This window comes from Ochotona curzoniae, unplaced genomic scaffold (assembly GCF_017591425.1).
Source record: "Ochotona curzoniae isolate NIBS_2020 unplaced genomic scaffold, NIBS_Ocur_1.0 contig_3190, whole genome shotgun sequence".
NCBI classification, from domain to species: Eukaryota; Metazoa; Chordata; class Mammalia; order Lagomorpha; family Ochotonidae; genus Ochotona; species Ochotona curzoniae.
This window is the reverse complement of record NW_024465751.1, coordinates 1,893,839-1,908,477: the sequence shown is the minus strand read 5'-3', so window position 1 is coordinate 1,908,477 and position 14,639 is coordinate 1,893,839. Positions and strand designations below refer to the sequence as shown.

The 14,639-nt window shown below is 51.7% G+C and overlaps 1 protein-coding gene across 1 annotated transcript in view; it reads left to right on the top strand.

Annotated features, from left to right (window-relative positions):
• The window catches only part of TG (thyroglobulin), a 202,992-nt gene that overhangs the window by 173,403 nt on the left and 14,950 nt on the right, over positions 1-14,639 (top strand). Inside the window, exons 42-43 of the mRNA XM_040979252.1 lie at positions 3,889-4,053; positions 4,941-5,108. Of these exons, the coding sequence (XP_040835186.1) occupies positions 3,889-4,053; positions 4,941-5,108 (333 nt within the window). The remainder of the gene's footprint in view (positions 1-3,888; positions 4,054-4,940; positions 5,109-14,639) is intronic.

Genomic DNA, 14,639 nt, shown 5'->3' with positions numbered 1-14,639 from the left:
GTGTTCGGAGACTCCAGGAAGCTAAGCCCGAGTCAGCACTTGCGGTTTGTGCCCATGCTATTTTTAGAGTTATAAAAACAACAAGAGGAAGCGCTAAGCGACTTAATAGCTGAGTCAGATTTAGATAAAGCGTAGGTCTGGCATGGCCCTGCTGTTATGGAAGGGCAGATCAGGGGATATAGAGGTCCTCTAGACTGCAGGGGTGCCCTGAGGCCCCACTACAGTGGCAGCAGTCCTATGGCACACCTGCCACTGTGAAGCTGACCCATGCCATCCACACCCATGCCACTGTAGACGTTTTTACCCTGACCTGTGAGCATGCTTCTGCCTCTGTCCACTGAAAGTTGCCAAACCCTGGTGGGAGATGGCTGCACTACATCTCCTACAAGCAACAGAGCCAGAAGCCGACCCTGGGCCTTCTGCCTCAGAGTCCAAGCTCTTGGTACAGCTCTGGACAGCACCCCTCCTTCTGCTCCCAGCCCCAGTCTGCAGCTGAGTGCTTTAAAGTGGAGGCTGAGTAGCTGGGTTTTTTGTTATGTTTTGTCTTGCTTAACCACTATTTTTCCATGAAGATAGAGGTTTCCTACAGAAAAATGCTAAAAACCCAACACCAGAAGACAGAGGAAAGTTCTCATAGCTATCTCACAGCATCAGCTGCACCCACACCTTCAACCACTTCCGTGCTGAAGCAGGAGCCCCGGCTTTTCATGGCTGAGGGAAATGTGGAAAACATCAGTGGCTCCATTCGAATTTGCATCTCCCTGTGGCCCTGGGCAGTGTTGGAGCTGAGCTGGGCAGCCCCCTTGGATGTGTTGCCATTTGCTATTTAGAACGTGGGTTTTGACCTTGAGTATTCTGGGAGTGGGTCTGTATGTTTCCTGTTGAAAAACACACAACATATATGTTATTGTTCAGGAAAGCTGGCCTCTCACTGGTGAAGGCATAAATCCCAAGGCACAGGAATACAAGGGCACCAAGTCACCTTGACTGTAACTCACAGCTATCGCGGTGGAACTGCAGGCCCTGGGATGACCCAGGCTGCAATTCCCCTTCTCTGATAGATGTTTGAGTTCACAGGGAGCCACTGGCTGGAGACTTACACAGCCAGGAGCCTTGCCTGATGGAAGTCCTGCCAGCGGCAGTCAACTTTGTCTGAAAACGTTGAGCACCGAACAACTGCCTTGTTCTGCTTGAGTCAGCAGCCCAAGCTGCCAGGCCTGGTCTAGGCAGCTGAGAACAGTGGGGATGGGCTCCTTGGGCCCTCGGCCATGCAGTACCTGTGTCGAGGAGCCTCCAATGCCATGCCCCATATGTCTTCCAGGCCCAGGCTGAGTGTCCCACTGTCTGGCCTTGTTTCTTACTCTAGTTACGAGGTCCTTACTTGGACTTAGCAATGAAACAGATACAGGTGGTGGTCATGTTACCACCTGTCCTCAGGAGTGCTTCAGATGGATGTGTAAGGCTCATCTGGTTCATTTCTCCAGTCCTGAGTCTTATTCAATCCTCTGGTCTCAAGATGGGCACTTCCCTCTCTTAGCCTGGACACTCCCATTTGTAAAATGGGACAAGAGTCTCTCCTTCATGGAAGTTAAATAATTCGATATCTGGGCCTGTTCTTTCAATAATCTCTCTGGCAGGAGAAAGACATGGGGTTGATGACATTGTGCCAGGATGCCAAGGTGGAAATGGTGTCAAAGACTCTCTGATGTCATTCCCCTGCATCTGGGGACAAGACCTGGACCACAGCTTTTCTGCTGCTGCAGGTCCTACTTGGCCTCTGGGACAGGGACCCTGATTAAGGCACTTGTTGTGGCAGTATCAGCCTTGGGCTGTCCCTCTTGGTCCTCCCCCTGGTTTGGGCATTGGCTCCAAGCCCTATTTGCAGCACATTCCACCACACCCATTGCTCTGCCTGTGCTTTGCCCATGACCATTCAGCCCTGATCCTAAAAGCACAAAACCACTGGCACCTTCCATGAGTGGTGCTGTTAGGAACACCTTGTTCCAGGAACTGCGTCTGTTCCCATTGGCCTCTCAGATGGGCACTCTGGAGCATGCATCTCTTCCATCTGGATGTCTATCCATTGTCTCTTGGGAGAGCAGTGAGTGTTCAGGGTCACTCCTGCCTGCCATCAGAGATGTGTCCCTGTGCACTCCTCCCACCATCCTCTATATGAGCTCTGGTGCACCCCTGTGACGATTGTTGATACACTTAGCTCAGGGGAAGACCTGGAGTTGGGACATGGTGACCGTGGAGTCAGACAGACCAGTGTGCTCTCTTAGCACCTGTGTAAGAGGAGCCAGTTCAGCTCAACAATGTGCCCTCCTCCACTGGATAGAAACACACATGGGAAAACACAAAAGTTGAGATCATGGCTCAGCATGGGTCTCTGAGATGGGAGTCCTGGCTCTGCTATTCGCCAGCTTGAGCAAGGGAGTGAACCTATTTGTGCCCCAGTTCCTCCTCCCTCTCTGCCTCTTAGGGTTGTGGTTAGGATTTAATGAGATGACATGTGACGAATGTGTAGCACTCAGCACCCAGACCTTGGTGAGTTACCCAGTGAGCATGAGTGTTGTTACAAAACTCCTAATTCCTGGCACATACTAGAGAGCTGAAATACTAGACCTCCCTCCTTTCCTTTCTAAAGTTTAGTTGGTTTGTCTCAAAACTGGGTGATAATTATGCCATATTACTGCTTGTGAAGGTTATTTGAATGAAGCACAGGCCCCCAGTTCCTGGTAGAAGAGAAACCAACTCACAGGACCTGCAGGTGCTAGCAGGTAGTTGAGAGTGATGTTATCCAGCCCAGCTGCCCCTTATCAGAGACCAATGTTTGGAGGCCAGTGAAACCCCTCACGCAAGACTCCCTGGTCATAGAACTAGAACCTTCCATTCTCATGGGGGCCCTGCCTGGGATCCACACACACCCTGGAGGAGCCCAATTATCTGAGCCCACAGGCTGGCTTTACTTCTGAGAAGGTGCCCCACTTGGATCAAGATGCTTCTTTTTTTTACTTCCACACCCATGCCACTGTAGACACTTTACCCTTCTGCTTCTGTCCTCTAAAGATGGCCAAACCCTGGTGGGAGAAGGTTGCACCACATCAATTGGGGCCAATAAGAGCAAGCAACTGACACACTTGCTGTGGGTGAGCTCTTGAGTTCATTCATCCAAGTCCTCTATCAGTGGTAGTCACTTGTTACCTGAGTCGTGGTGGCAGCTAATATCCCAGCTGCTTCCCTGTTCTGTCCATGATTCTTTGATGCAGTGGGAATTCCCTCTCATCATTCATGAGTCAGGACTCATCAGAGGTCCTTGGCAGAGGTAGAGAGGTGGGGCAGAGACCTTGATGCCATCAGCAATCCAGGCAGAGCTGGACCTCCTGACCCTGGCTCCAAGACAGGAAATGGCCCCAGTACCCTGGTGCTTGGACATGGATATTCACTAGTTCTGCTGGGACAGCAGATGGCTGGGAAAATCAATGGCTGTGTCTCTGGCATCTTCTGGGAGGCATATGTTTGAAAATACAGCTCTCATAGTTGAGCTGGGGAACTTTGCTGCTTAGGCAAAACCCAAGAGGGGGTGATGACATGGAATTCCATCTGTGCAGAGTTCTCTTCTCGCAGGGTTGCTCTAAACCTATCAACCCTTTGCTTCCATGCACAACTCTAGCCGTATCACCAAGGCCAAAGTTTATCCCATTCAAGATCACATGGCATGTGGGCATTGCTGTTGCTCAGTCTTGATCACCCCCTTCGTGGGCATCCCCAGGAACATTCTGTGGTTCCCAAGAGTGGAGGAGCATCAGCTGTGGCCTGAAGGTCTCTTAGGTGAGCCATGGACAGGGCTGATCCAGACCCCAGCTCTGAGCCTGCCTTCTCTTCCAGGGCGGCTCTGCACTCTCCCCAGCTGCAGTCATCAGCCCCGAGAGGGCTCAGCTGCAGACAGCTGCTTTGGCAAAGGAGGTTGGCTGTTCCAGCTCATCCAGCCAAGATGTGGTGTCCTGCCTCCGCCAGAAGCCTGCTAACATCCTCAATGATGCCCAAACCAAGGTAAGTCATTTGTATGTAGAAAACTACAGCCTGAAAAGGAGTTGTGACCCATCCTGGCCACATGGTTGGCTGGTAACTAGCTGGAGCTGGAATGCACATTTCCTTGCCCTCCGTGGGATACAGCCAGGTACCAAAACAGACAGGTCCTTATAACAATCAGGTTTATCATCTCTGAAATGGGAGCTATGCTGCAGGGCTCACAGAGGAGGGGCATACAGCAGTGCAGCACACCCAGAGGGCCTTGTGCTGGGCTGGAACCACAGGAGCCCTGAGTCCAGTCCCAGCACGTGTCTGGGAGCGGGAGATGTAGCTGCACAGCAGGCTGTGGTCCCTCTCACTCCTGAAAGAGCTTCGTGTCTCTTTCCAGCTACCGAGTTCTCATTCATAGTGTGCCTTTGGCTGGCCCTGACACTCATTGAGGGCATGATGTCAGGCATGGCTGTCATTATTTCTGCTGGACTCCAAGACCAGGGAGTCAGAGCAAGTCCCATGCTGAGCTCCTCCACTGTAGGCTCATCTGATGAAAACTAAAGCTAATTCACTTTTATCTATCAGGGCCACTACTTTCTCCTCTACCACTGACTCCCCTGGCCTACCTCCCTACCATCTTTCCCCACTCCTCCCTTGGGCCCAGCTGTGACCTTGGCAGGAAGGCTCCTGGGAACCTGAAGGCTAGCTGCATCTCCCAGCCCCTGGAACTGTCACAGTGCCCTGGCTGCCTCTTCCTGTTGCGTTAACTTTGCTTCTAGTAGAGCCCATGTGGATGACATCAGCATGGCTCTGGCTAGAACCTCATGTAGCAAAGCAATACACGTGGTTATTCTGCTATTTGTTATGTAAAGGATAAGATCCATGCATGTAATGACAGCCTTTCATAACCCACGCAGCTCCTGGCTGTGAGTGGCCCTTTCCACTACTGGGGTCCCATGGTCGACGGCCGCTACCTGCGTGAGACTCCAGCCAGAGCGCGGCAGAGGCTGCCATGGACCAAGGTGGATCTGCTCATCGGGAGCTCGCAGGACGATGGGCTCATCAACAGAGCCAAGGCCGTGAAGGTAGGTAGGGTGGGGCCTCAGGTGTCTGCAGCTCTGTCTGGGCCTGTGTGCCTCTGGCCAAGCATCCTTAACGTGACTGCTAGTTAGCACGACAGCTGTGGACACACTGGGAGACACTGAAGCTGCAGGAGCCTGACGTGTGTCGTGGGGTTGGGAGTTGAGACATTAGGCATCATCAGGGGAGTGGGCCGCACAGAAACATCCACAGGTAACAGCTGGGAATGAATCGTGAAGGAATGCGGGCTCCCCAGCAACCTATGGATTCTAAGTGAGAGCACTCAGGTTCTGAAAGCTTGAGAACCCCTGTTCTCATGAATAATAGGAACTCATGAAGCAGGAGAGACCCACACATAATGTGGGTCTCAGCTGTGCTGCATACAAGGCAGGGTACCCAGAATGTCTGAAAAAACCATCACCGCACCCAGACAGGACTCCATATTCTTTAGGATTATTCCACTTCCTTGGGGGAATATATCTCCTTTTTACAGCGGTAAAAGCACCCATTCTACATGCTAAGTGTAGGAGGACTTTTATCACAACATTAATTATTGTGGTAACAAGTTGGAAATGCCTCAGGTGTCCATTAACTGAAACACGGTCAACAAAGTGAAGTTGAACACACACACACACACACACACTGGTAGGCATTATGTGGACACTAAGAGTGTGCACACAACATGAGTGAGTCTCCCCTGGCTTGGGGCACACCCGTGACATGTGGTTAGATGCAGAAGAAACAACGGAGATGGAACTGAAGGCAGCTTTGCTACTTTAGAAAAACAAAGCTGTCTGTAACTGAAGCTGCGTCAGTGTGTGTATTTTATATACCTCCACATGGAAAGAGTATGGTATAGAAAGAAAGACAACAAGCAATTAACTTCAGCTACCCCAGGAGGTATGAAAAAGAATATTATGGATTAATTACTGCAACTGCTATAAATAATGCATACTTCCCTGGCCTACGCAGTTTCACAGCAGTGTGCTTTGGAATTACCCACTCTGTCTGGAATTTTGGGGCCCCTCCAGCCAGGAGCTGAATCCCTGGGACTAAGAATTCCCCATTTAACCCTGTATGATTCCCCTCTGTCACGGAGCCTCTGACCACTAAGTGTCTGAGATCTGAAGTGCTCCCAAATCTAGAATTTTCTGAGCATCGACATAATGCCACAGGAGAAACTTCCAAACCCTGACATTTTGTTTCCCTCGCAGACTTATGAAAATATTGTGTAAACTTACTTTGAGACCATATATGTTTACAGTATGTACAAGAAGTGGATGAAGCTAGCGCTTAAACTTGGGTTTCCTCCTCAAGACACTCCTTATGTGTATGCAAGGATTCCAGAATTTAAAAAAAAAAACAACACAAAATCAAACAAGAACAAAACAAAGCACTTCTGATTGCAAGCATTTTAGATGAGGAATATTCAACTCATAAAAGCACATGCGTGCAAAGAAAGGCAGGCAGGGATGCTGGGGCCGGGATAGAAGTTACACTACTTCCTGGAGCTCCCATCTGAAGGCTGGAGTAGGCCGTGGAGTGACCAAGGGTCCTCTCAGGGGTCCTGAGAGACGAAGAGAGAGAGAGTGAGAGAGAGAGAGAGAGAGAGAGCAAAGCCCAGTCACTTTTGCAGCTTCTGTCTCAGTATCTTCCCACCAAGCATCCCTGTGTGGCTCAGCCCTTCCCTGCAGGTTTGGAACCACACACCCATTCTGCTGCCCCCTCTCTCCTCCCCAGACCCAGGGTTCTTGCTCTCTGAAGCAGACATCTCCCAATTGTGACCAAAAGCCTCTTTTGTTAAGAGATTGGAAACAGGGGCTGCTTGAGTGTAAATTACACACTTGAGTATTTCTATCTTCATAGGCAGAGTTGTTATCTGCTGTCAAACCCCAAGGAACAAAAGCATAGGGAAAAAAAGGGACGTACCCATGTCATTTTCTGCCACCGTGCACACCTTACTCTGGAGATGACTGGACCCTCAGACCTTGTGGCGAAAGGTGTCCGTGGCCCTGCTGTCCCCATGGGAATGAGGGTGCTCCCTCGGGGCAAGAGGTGTCCACGGGCCCTGCTGTCCCCGTGGGAATGAGGGTGCTCCCATCTCTGAGCAGAACATGCTGCTCTCACAGCCCTACTTCCTGGACTTATCCCAGCCATCTCCGACTTTCCAAAGTGGCCAATGAAGTTGCCAAGCTCCTTAGAGTCACCTGAGGCTGGGGCACACTTGCAAAGAAAGATGGTACCGCCAACAGGAAGCTCACTGCTCAAGCCTGGCTCAGCCTGGAAAGCATGCTCTTGAGTTGGGGACACCCAACAGTGCAACCTCTCTGAGGGTGGGGCAGAGAAGCCCACCGGGCCTGTTCCACTGCTCAGCTGAGACACAGGGTACTCAGTGGCTGGATCCATCCCCAGTGCTTGACTGCAGAGGTCTGTGGGAGGAAGAAAGTACCAACAGCCAGATTGGAACTCAGGGTATCACCTTCAGCAGTACTGCATGCTGATTGTGTCTTTAAAAGATTCATTTACTTATTTGAAAGAGTGACAATGAAAGAGGGATTGGAGAATGAGAGAGAGAGAGTGAGTGAGAGAGAGAGAGAGATCTGATAGTTTGTACTCCAACTGCAAGGGGATCAGCCAGGCCAAAGCCAGGAGTCAGGAGCTCCAACCTGGTTTCCCACATGTGTCAGGCAAGCCCATCATCGGCTGCCTCCTCGGAATATTAGCAGGAACCTGGCTCAGAAGTGTGCAATAGCTGTCTCAAAGCAGGCACTCCAATATGGAACAGGGGTTTCCCAAGTGGCAGCCTGACCTTGTGTGCCACAACCCTAACCTCTGCCATCTCCTACATGCGTACTTCCAGTCCCAACTTTGCATCTTGACATTTGGTCTACCCTCTGATAGATTTGGCCTCTTCGCTGCAGTGTCACAGTGCGCCCTCAGCAATGCGGCATGCACAGCTCCCTCCAGCCCTGAGCTCCACCCCCCCACACACACTGGGAGTGCTCTCCCACAATCTTGCCCTCACCTCCCCAAACAGCGGCTTGTTCTGCATGCTGCAGGTCAACAACAAAATCTATTCTCTGCTCTCATATCCTGTTAACATTACGTCAACAAATCCAGCACTTCTGTCTTCATAACATCCGGGACCCAGCCATAGTTCCCACCTGCCTGCCATTATCCCATCGTTGACTTCTCTGGGACCTATGGGACTTGTCTGTGTCTCTCTTCCCTGCCTCTCCCCATGGTGTGAGCAGCCCCCCTTGTGATGCAGATCCCGCTGTTCTACTCATGGCACCCGTTGCTCCCTCTCCTGCAGAGCAAAAGCCGCACTCCCTGCTGTCACTTCCAGAGTCCTGTTGCTGTGGTTCCAATTGGCTCCCACACCTCAACTGCTGCTACTCCCCCAGGTCACTGCACATCTGAACACATCTTACCCTCAGGGTCTTAGTATGTGCTGTCCTCTCTTCTAGAATGTTCTTCCCCCAGTAACTCACTGGCATGATTCCATAAGAGGCTGCTTGATCATGCTGATGGATGGGGAAGGACTTGTCCCTGCAACTGTCTTCCCTGTTCCATTCTCACCTATCCTGTTCTCCATATGTGTCAGGAGACTTATACATCCTGTTGTGTGGTCTATTTTTCCATCCATTGTCTTTTCCCCTCCCTGGAATGGACATCCAAGAGCAATGAAATTGTGATGACTCAAGTGCCTTGGAAAGTGCCTGGTGTGTAACAGGTGTATAAATGTTCACTGGGCTGAACAAAGGAACCAGGAAGAACTGGGGCCCCAGCCCAGGAGACATCAATGAAATAGTCCACCCTCACAACACTCCACAAACCCAGGATGGTTATAACCATTTTTCAGATGCGAAGTCAGGTTGGGGACAGTCTAGAGCTCAAATCTAGGTCTTTCTGATCCCAAAGGCATCCTCTTTCCTTCAGAGTCTGGGGAAAGCTGGGTTTCCTTCCACGGGCCTCCTATCTGTCTACAAAAATATGCAGGGACTCAAATGTAAGTGACCCCAGCTAGCAGAAGGCTCATGTGTGTCAGGGCTTTGCACTTCATGCATGGTCTCACTGTACCCCAGCCTAGGCTGGAAGGCAGAGACATGTACCCTGAGGAAGAAAGGCTACACATGGTTCATAACTGCTCCAAGGCCAGCTCACCAGTCTTGGGCAAAACCTCAATGGTACTGCCAACCTATCGCTCCAAATGAGGATCTTTACCATGATGCCCTCTGTGCTAAACTCTAGAACAGGCATGCTAAAGGCCTACCAGACATGATAACCCGAGGGTAATCCTCAGAACCCTGCCTAACAGAGCTGCAAGAAAAAAGATGGTTAGCAGCTGCTATCTGAAAGCACCCTGGATTTCAAGCTATCCTACTCCTGGCTGCCCTCTTATTACCTCTCCTAGCTTTTGCCTGGACATGCATCACCTTCATTTAAAGGTGGTTAATGAATTTCTCATAGCACCTGGAGCCAATGAGGAAAACACCAGGATAGCCCGGGTATTTCCAAGGGTTCAATCTCAACAACTCCTCTTCCTCACCTTCTTCTGTGCCATGACATCGTCCTGCCCCTCTGTTGATCTGGGACTGAGTAGCAGGTGCAGCAGTTCCCCAGTCACCAAGACAGGATGGTAGACACATTTCCCCAATAGCCAGGTGCACTTGCTCAGTCACCCGACATCTGCAAGGCACTGAAGCTGCGCCAGATGCTGGGTGACTTGTTTGGGACATAAATGCCAGCTGCCTACCTCCCTGAAGGAGTTCATGGTCAGGCCAGCAGATAGAGTGTGGACAAGGCCAGTGGCTGAGGTCCACGTGCTGTGAGAAGAAAGTGCAGAGGCAGAAGACAGCACTGTCAGCCGGAATGACCCAGGGTGCGAGGCATGGACCACAGGACAGCGAGAGGCCCTGCTTTGTAGCTGGGTCATTTAAGTTCCCCAGCATCCATGCCTCAATTTCCCTGTCTGTGAAACCAGCAGGTCATCGCCATAAAAATGACCAAAAGATCCACATACACACTGATGTCTAGAAAACAGTTCAACCTGAATAAATGCTGGTTTTTTTTTTCACTTTCTGAATTTCAGCATTAGTATTAGAGTTCTCGGCTATTATGCCTGATTCAGAGACTTAGCCAAAGGAACACAAAGAATACGTACCATCTCTGAGTCACCTCGCCTGACCCAGGACTGATTTTCCAAAGCGCAGCAGGCACGCACCACTCCTTTCTGGTGCCAGCCCTGCAGCTGTGTCAGCTGGGGCCCAGTGCCAAGCACACACAGCCCAGCTTCCCAGAGGGTCACAGGAGGGGCAGGGACCTCCTGCCCCAAGTTCCGCCTTCCCGCACCCATTCATCATCTTGGCAGAGACCCACAGAATCCCTGCGAAGGCCCCCACCCAACTCCCAGTGCAGGCCAGCAGGGGCCCCACCCACCCCCCTGCCATTTGGCAAGCCTAGTAACATACCCACTTGCTCCAGGAAGGCTGCGTTGGTGAAGGAGGTCTTAGTTTCTGAAGTAGCCGCTTTGCTGTGGAAATTCATCAGCCGCGCTGTGGGGAATGCTTCCCCTCTCCTCTCCTTCCCTGGTGAAATTGACAGGCTGCCTACATTAGTTGGGCACCACTCATTTGCATGATCAAAAGCAGATTCCTTCCAAGATGTGCTTTCTGCCTTTCCCTCCAAGCACAGGCATATCTTCAAGGAAGACAGAGAAATCAGAAGCTGGGCTCTGCTACCGCCATGTCCCGAGCTTGGCCAGGGACTGGCCTCAGCTGGGAGCAGGTGCAGTGGGGGCTTTGGGGGAAGGGCAGCCCGTCTGAGTTGGAAGGCAGAACCTGGCAGCTCGAGGCGCTGGCATGAGCCCCAGCACTGAACATCAAGCCCTTGGTGACAGATTACAGTAAGAGAGGCTCGCAGGAGGCTGCAGCATGTGTGTGTGTGTGTGTGTGTGTGTGTGTGTGTGTGTGTGAGATTTCCTGAAAAGAGGCACCGTGGTGCCAAAGCAGGCACTTGCAGAGGCAGCTGGGTGTCACAGTGTAAGGGTTCAGACCCAGGGCGGCTGGGGACATAGGGAAAAGAAGCTCAGTTCCTGGCTTTGTGCCATGCAGTCCGGGCAAGCCATTGTGCTCAGCCAGGCTGCAGTGTGGCTCAACCTCTGGATAGGGCTCTGGGTATTTTCAGAGACTCTTCTGATGAAGGACATGGCTCCCAACCACCGGAGTGCCCCATCTGCATGTCCTATTGCTCTGGGCTGTGCCAGCTCCTGCAGGACCCTCTGCCCAGTGTTGTGACCCAGGATCTCACCACCTGCACTGTCACTCAGCGAAGTCTACCCATGGGGCCGATAGCTGCACCTGCCTGTCAGCGGAAGCACTAGCTCAGAGCTCTTGCTCATCCAGCCCAGAATGTTCAAAAAGTTTAAGGGCTGCCGTGGTTGCTAAACAAGAGGAATGTAAGTCGCACTGGATTCATGGTTACATTCTTCATCATTTAGATTCCTTTCTCTGGATTTTCAAAGAAGTCACAAGTATTTTTGTGGATTCCCCAAAGTGTAGTCACTCCTGCCCCTCGACCCGATCACCAGGGTGAGCCGGAGTTCAGTGTCGTGGGTGAGCCACAGTAGAGGCTTGTAAGAGGTCCTAGGCAATGCTGGGCTCCCTTCCCCAGGCAGAGACACAGAAGAGGCCCTGCTGGCCACCCTCTTGGCTCTGGGTGGGAGGCAGAGTTAAGGTCCCAGAGCCTGGAAATGGCTTTCCCAGCAAAGGCCACCAGAACCCTGAGCAGTGAGTGAAGGAGGGTCCTGGTAAGAGGTAGAAAGGGCTGTGAAAGGGTTGTTTCTTGGGACTAAGTGAGTAGCATAGGCAGGTGCAAAATTCCCAGGAGGCTGCTGGGGCTCGAGCAGTCCCCGGGATCAGCGTGCCAGGGGGCAGAGCTGGTGAGCAGCAGTGGTCAGTGGCCATCGGCTCCTGCTGGATCCAGTTCAAGGAAGCCAGCCCGCTGCTGTGTGTAGCTGCAGACTGCCTGAGTGCCAAGAAGACCCAAGTCTCCCTGAGAGAGGCCCAAACATTTGGAATCTTCTCCTGGATCACTATAAGAAAGCAGCTGGTTGGGGCTGCCTAGGCTCCCCTAGCAGCAAAAAGCAAGGTGAGGCCACCTCTACCTTGCAGCTCTCCAGTTCCTCTGGCCTCACTCCTTGTTACTCTGCCCTCACCTACCCTCCTCTGGCTCTCTCTATGCAGCTGACCATTCTCCCCTCCAGTTTGGCCTAACCTGTCTTCTATGTCATCACACACATGACCGCTGAACTGAAGCAGGATGTCCCTCAGCCATCTGCACTGTGCCCATAGCATGTACCCCTGGTGCCAGCGCTTGTGGTGTCTTGTCCCCTGTGTGGACATACAATGCTCTATTTTGTCTGCTGATGAGTCCTGAATGCCCAGAGCTGCCCTGGGCCTGAGCAGGCTCCCAGTAGAGAGCTGCTGAGTGAGCAGTGAATTGAAGGTCAGGGCCAGCCATGCAGCATCTCACTGGTGTGAACACAAAGGTGGGGTCTAATGAACTGGGTTGATTTCCTTTTGCTTAGTAACTCACAACCTGTCTCCCACATGCCTACCACCTTCTAATCATTCACTCTTTCAATCCTGACAGCAACCCTTTCTATGTCCCTGAAATGGAGCTCATTATAGCCAAGTCCCATGTGGGACAGCATAGCTCCTCAGGACCTCTCAAGATGCCCTTGGGGTCTAGCTATTCAGTGGGCTAAGCCACTGTTAGCCAGGACCGAATCCTACCTCCCACTCTGCATCCCATCCAGCTTCCTGACAACTATCTTAGAGGTAGCATGTGATGGCTCAAATACCGAGTCCTTCCACCCAGTGTGGGCAAGACCCAGGTGAAGGTCCAGGCCCCTGGCTTGGCCTGACCCAGGACTACTCCTTGTATTTGTGGAGTGAACTAGCAGCTGAAATATCTCTCTATCACTTTGCCTCTCAGATAAATAAAAATGAATAAATATTTAACTTTGCTTGAGGACATGCTAATGGCTGTCCTTGAGCACACATGCCAAGGACTGGCTGATGCTTGACAGCCCTTCAACAGGGTCCCCAGGAACTCGCCACTGTCCAGGCAGACGTGTCTGCAGCCACACGGTGGCTTCGCACCTGCCTGCTGAGCCTCTAATTGAAGGGCACTGGCGTCTGCTCTCCCAACCCCGCCAGGAACGAAGAGCTGGGTGCCTTCTTCAGAAGCCAGGCACTTGGCGTCCCCTCCTCCTCCGGGACTGGTCAGTCAGCCAGGCCACACTCAAGACGGACCCGGATTACACTTGGAGGGATCTGGAGGTGAATGTGCTGAGGTCCCTTTAAGGAAGAAGCACATCTGGCAACACCCAGAGCTTGGCACCTCGTGGCCCTGATGGCATCCTCAACGTGGGAAGATTATGCAGAAACCATGAAGGAGAGTCTGTCCTTCATCCCATGGCCAGCTACTTGCTTGCTTGTTTGTGGTTTTTTTTTAAGTATGTATTTATTTTTATTTGAATTGCAGATTTACAGAGAGAAGGAGAGAGAGATCTTCCATCTGCTGGCTTACTCCCGAAATGGCATCAACAGCCAGACCTGTGCCTATCCAAAGCCAGGAGCTTCTTCCAAATCTCCCACACAAGTATAGGAGCTCAAAGACTTGGGCCATCCTCCACTGCTTTCCCAGGCCGTAAGCACAGAGCTGGATGGGAAGTAGAAGAGCCAGGACTAGAACCAGTGCCCATATGGGATGCCAACACTACAGGCTGAGGATTAACCTAATATGCCACTGCGGCAGCCCCAACCAGCTGCTTCCTTATAGTGATCCAGGAGAAGATTCCAAATGTTTGGGCCTCTCTCAGGGAGACTTGGGTTTTCTTGGCCTCTTGAAGCAGCCACAGAGTTGAGCCGACAGGACACAGTACTCAGACCCCTGTGGGTCTTCTGTCATTGAACATCTCAGCAGCTTTATGCAGAGAGCTGTGTTACCATGCCCATTCCACAGATAAGGAAGCAAAGGCATGGAGAGCTAGCTTGAGCTCTCCAAAGCTACAAAGCTGACAAGCAGCAAAGCCACCCTGTAGCTCAGATCTTTCCAGCTCAGGGTGTGGACACAAGGGGCCTGACTTTAAAGTCCTCCTTCTACCTGCTGGCCTGCATTGTGAGGACAAAAGTCAAAGCCTCCACGACTCAAACATTCAGTGTAGGAAGTACCTGGTACCATGCTGGCATCTGGCACTGTGCGCATCCCTGGACACCTCCCTTCACAACAGCAGGCAAAGTGACAGCTAAAGGGCTTGGAGATTTACCAGGACCCAGATGGCCCACAGGACCTCTGGTCTGGCCTGGCGAGGCGATTAGTAGCAGCCACTCACACTTATTGTTTCATTGGCATCCGACAGTCACTGTGCAACAGGCATTTTTAAAAAATCATTATCCACTTTGCATAAGGAAGGAAGCAGAGGTAGGGAAAACGGCAGCATATGCTGAGAGCCAGAACCAGGAGCG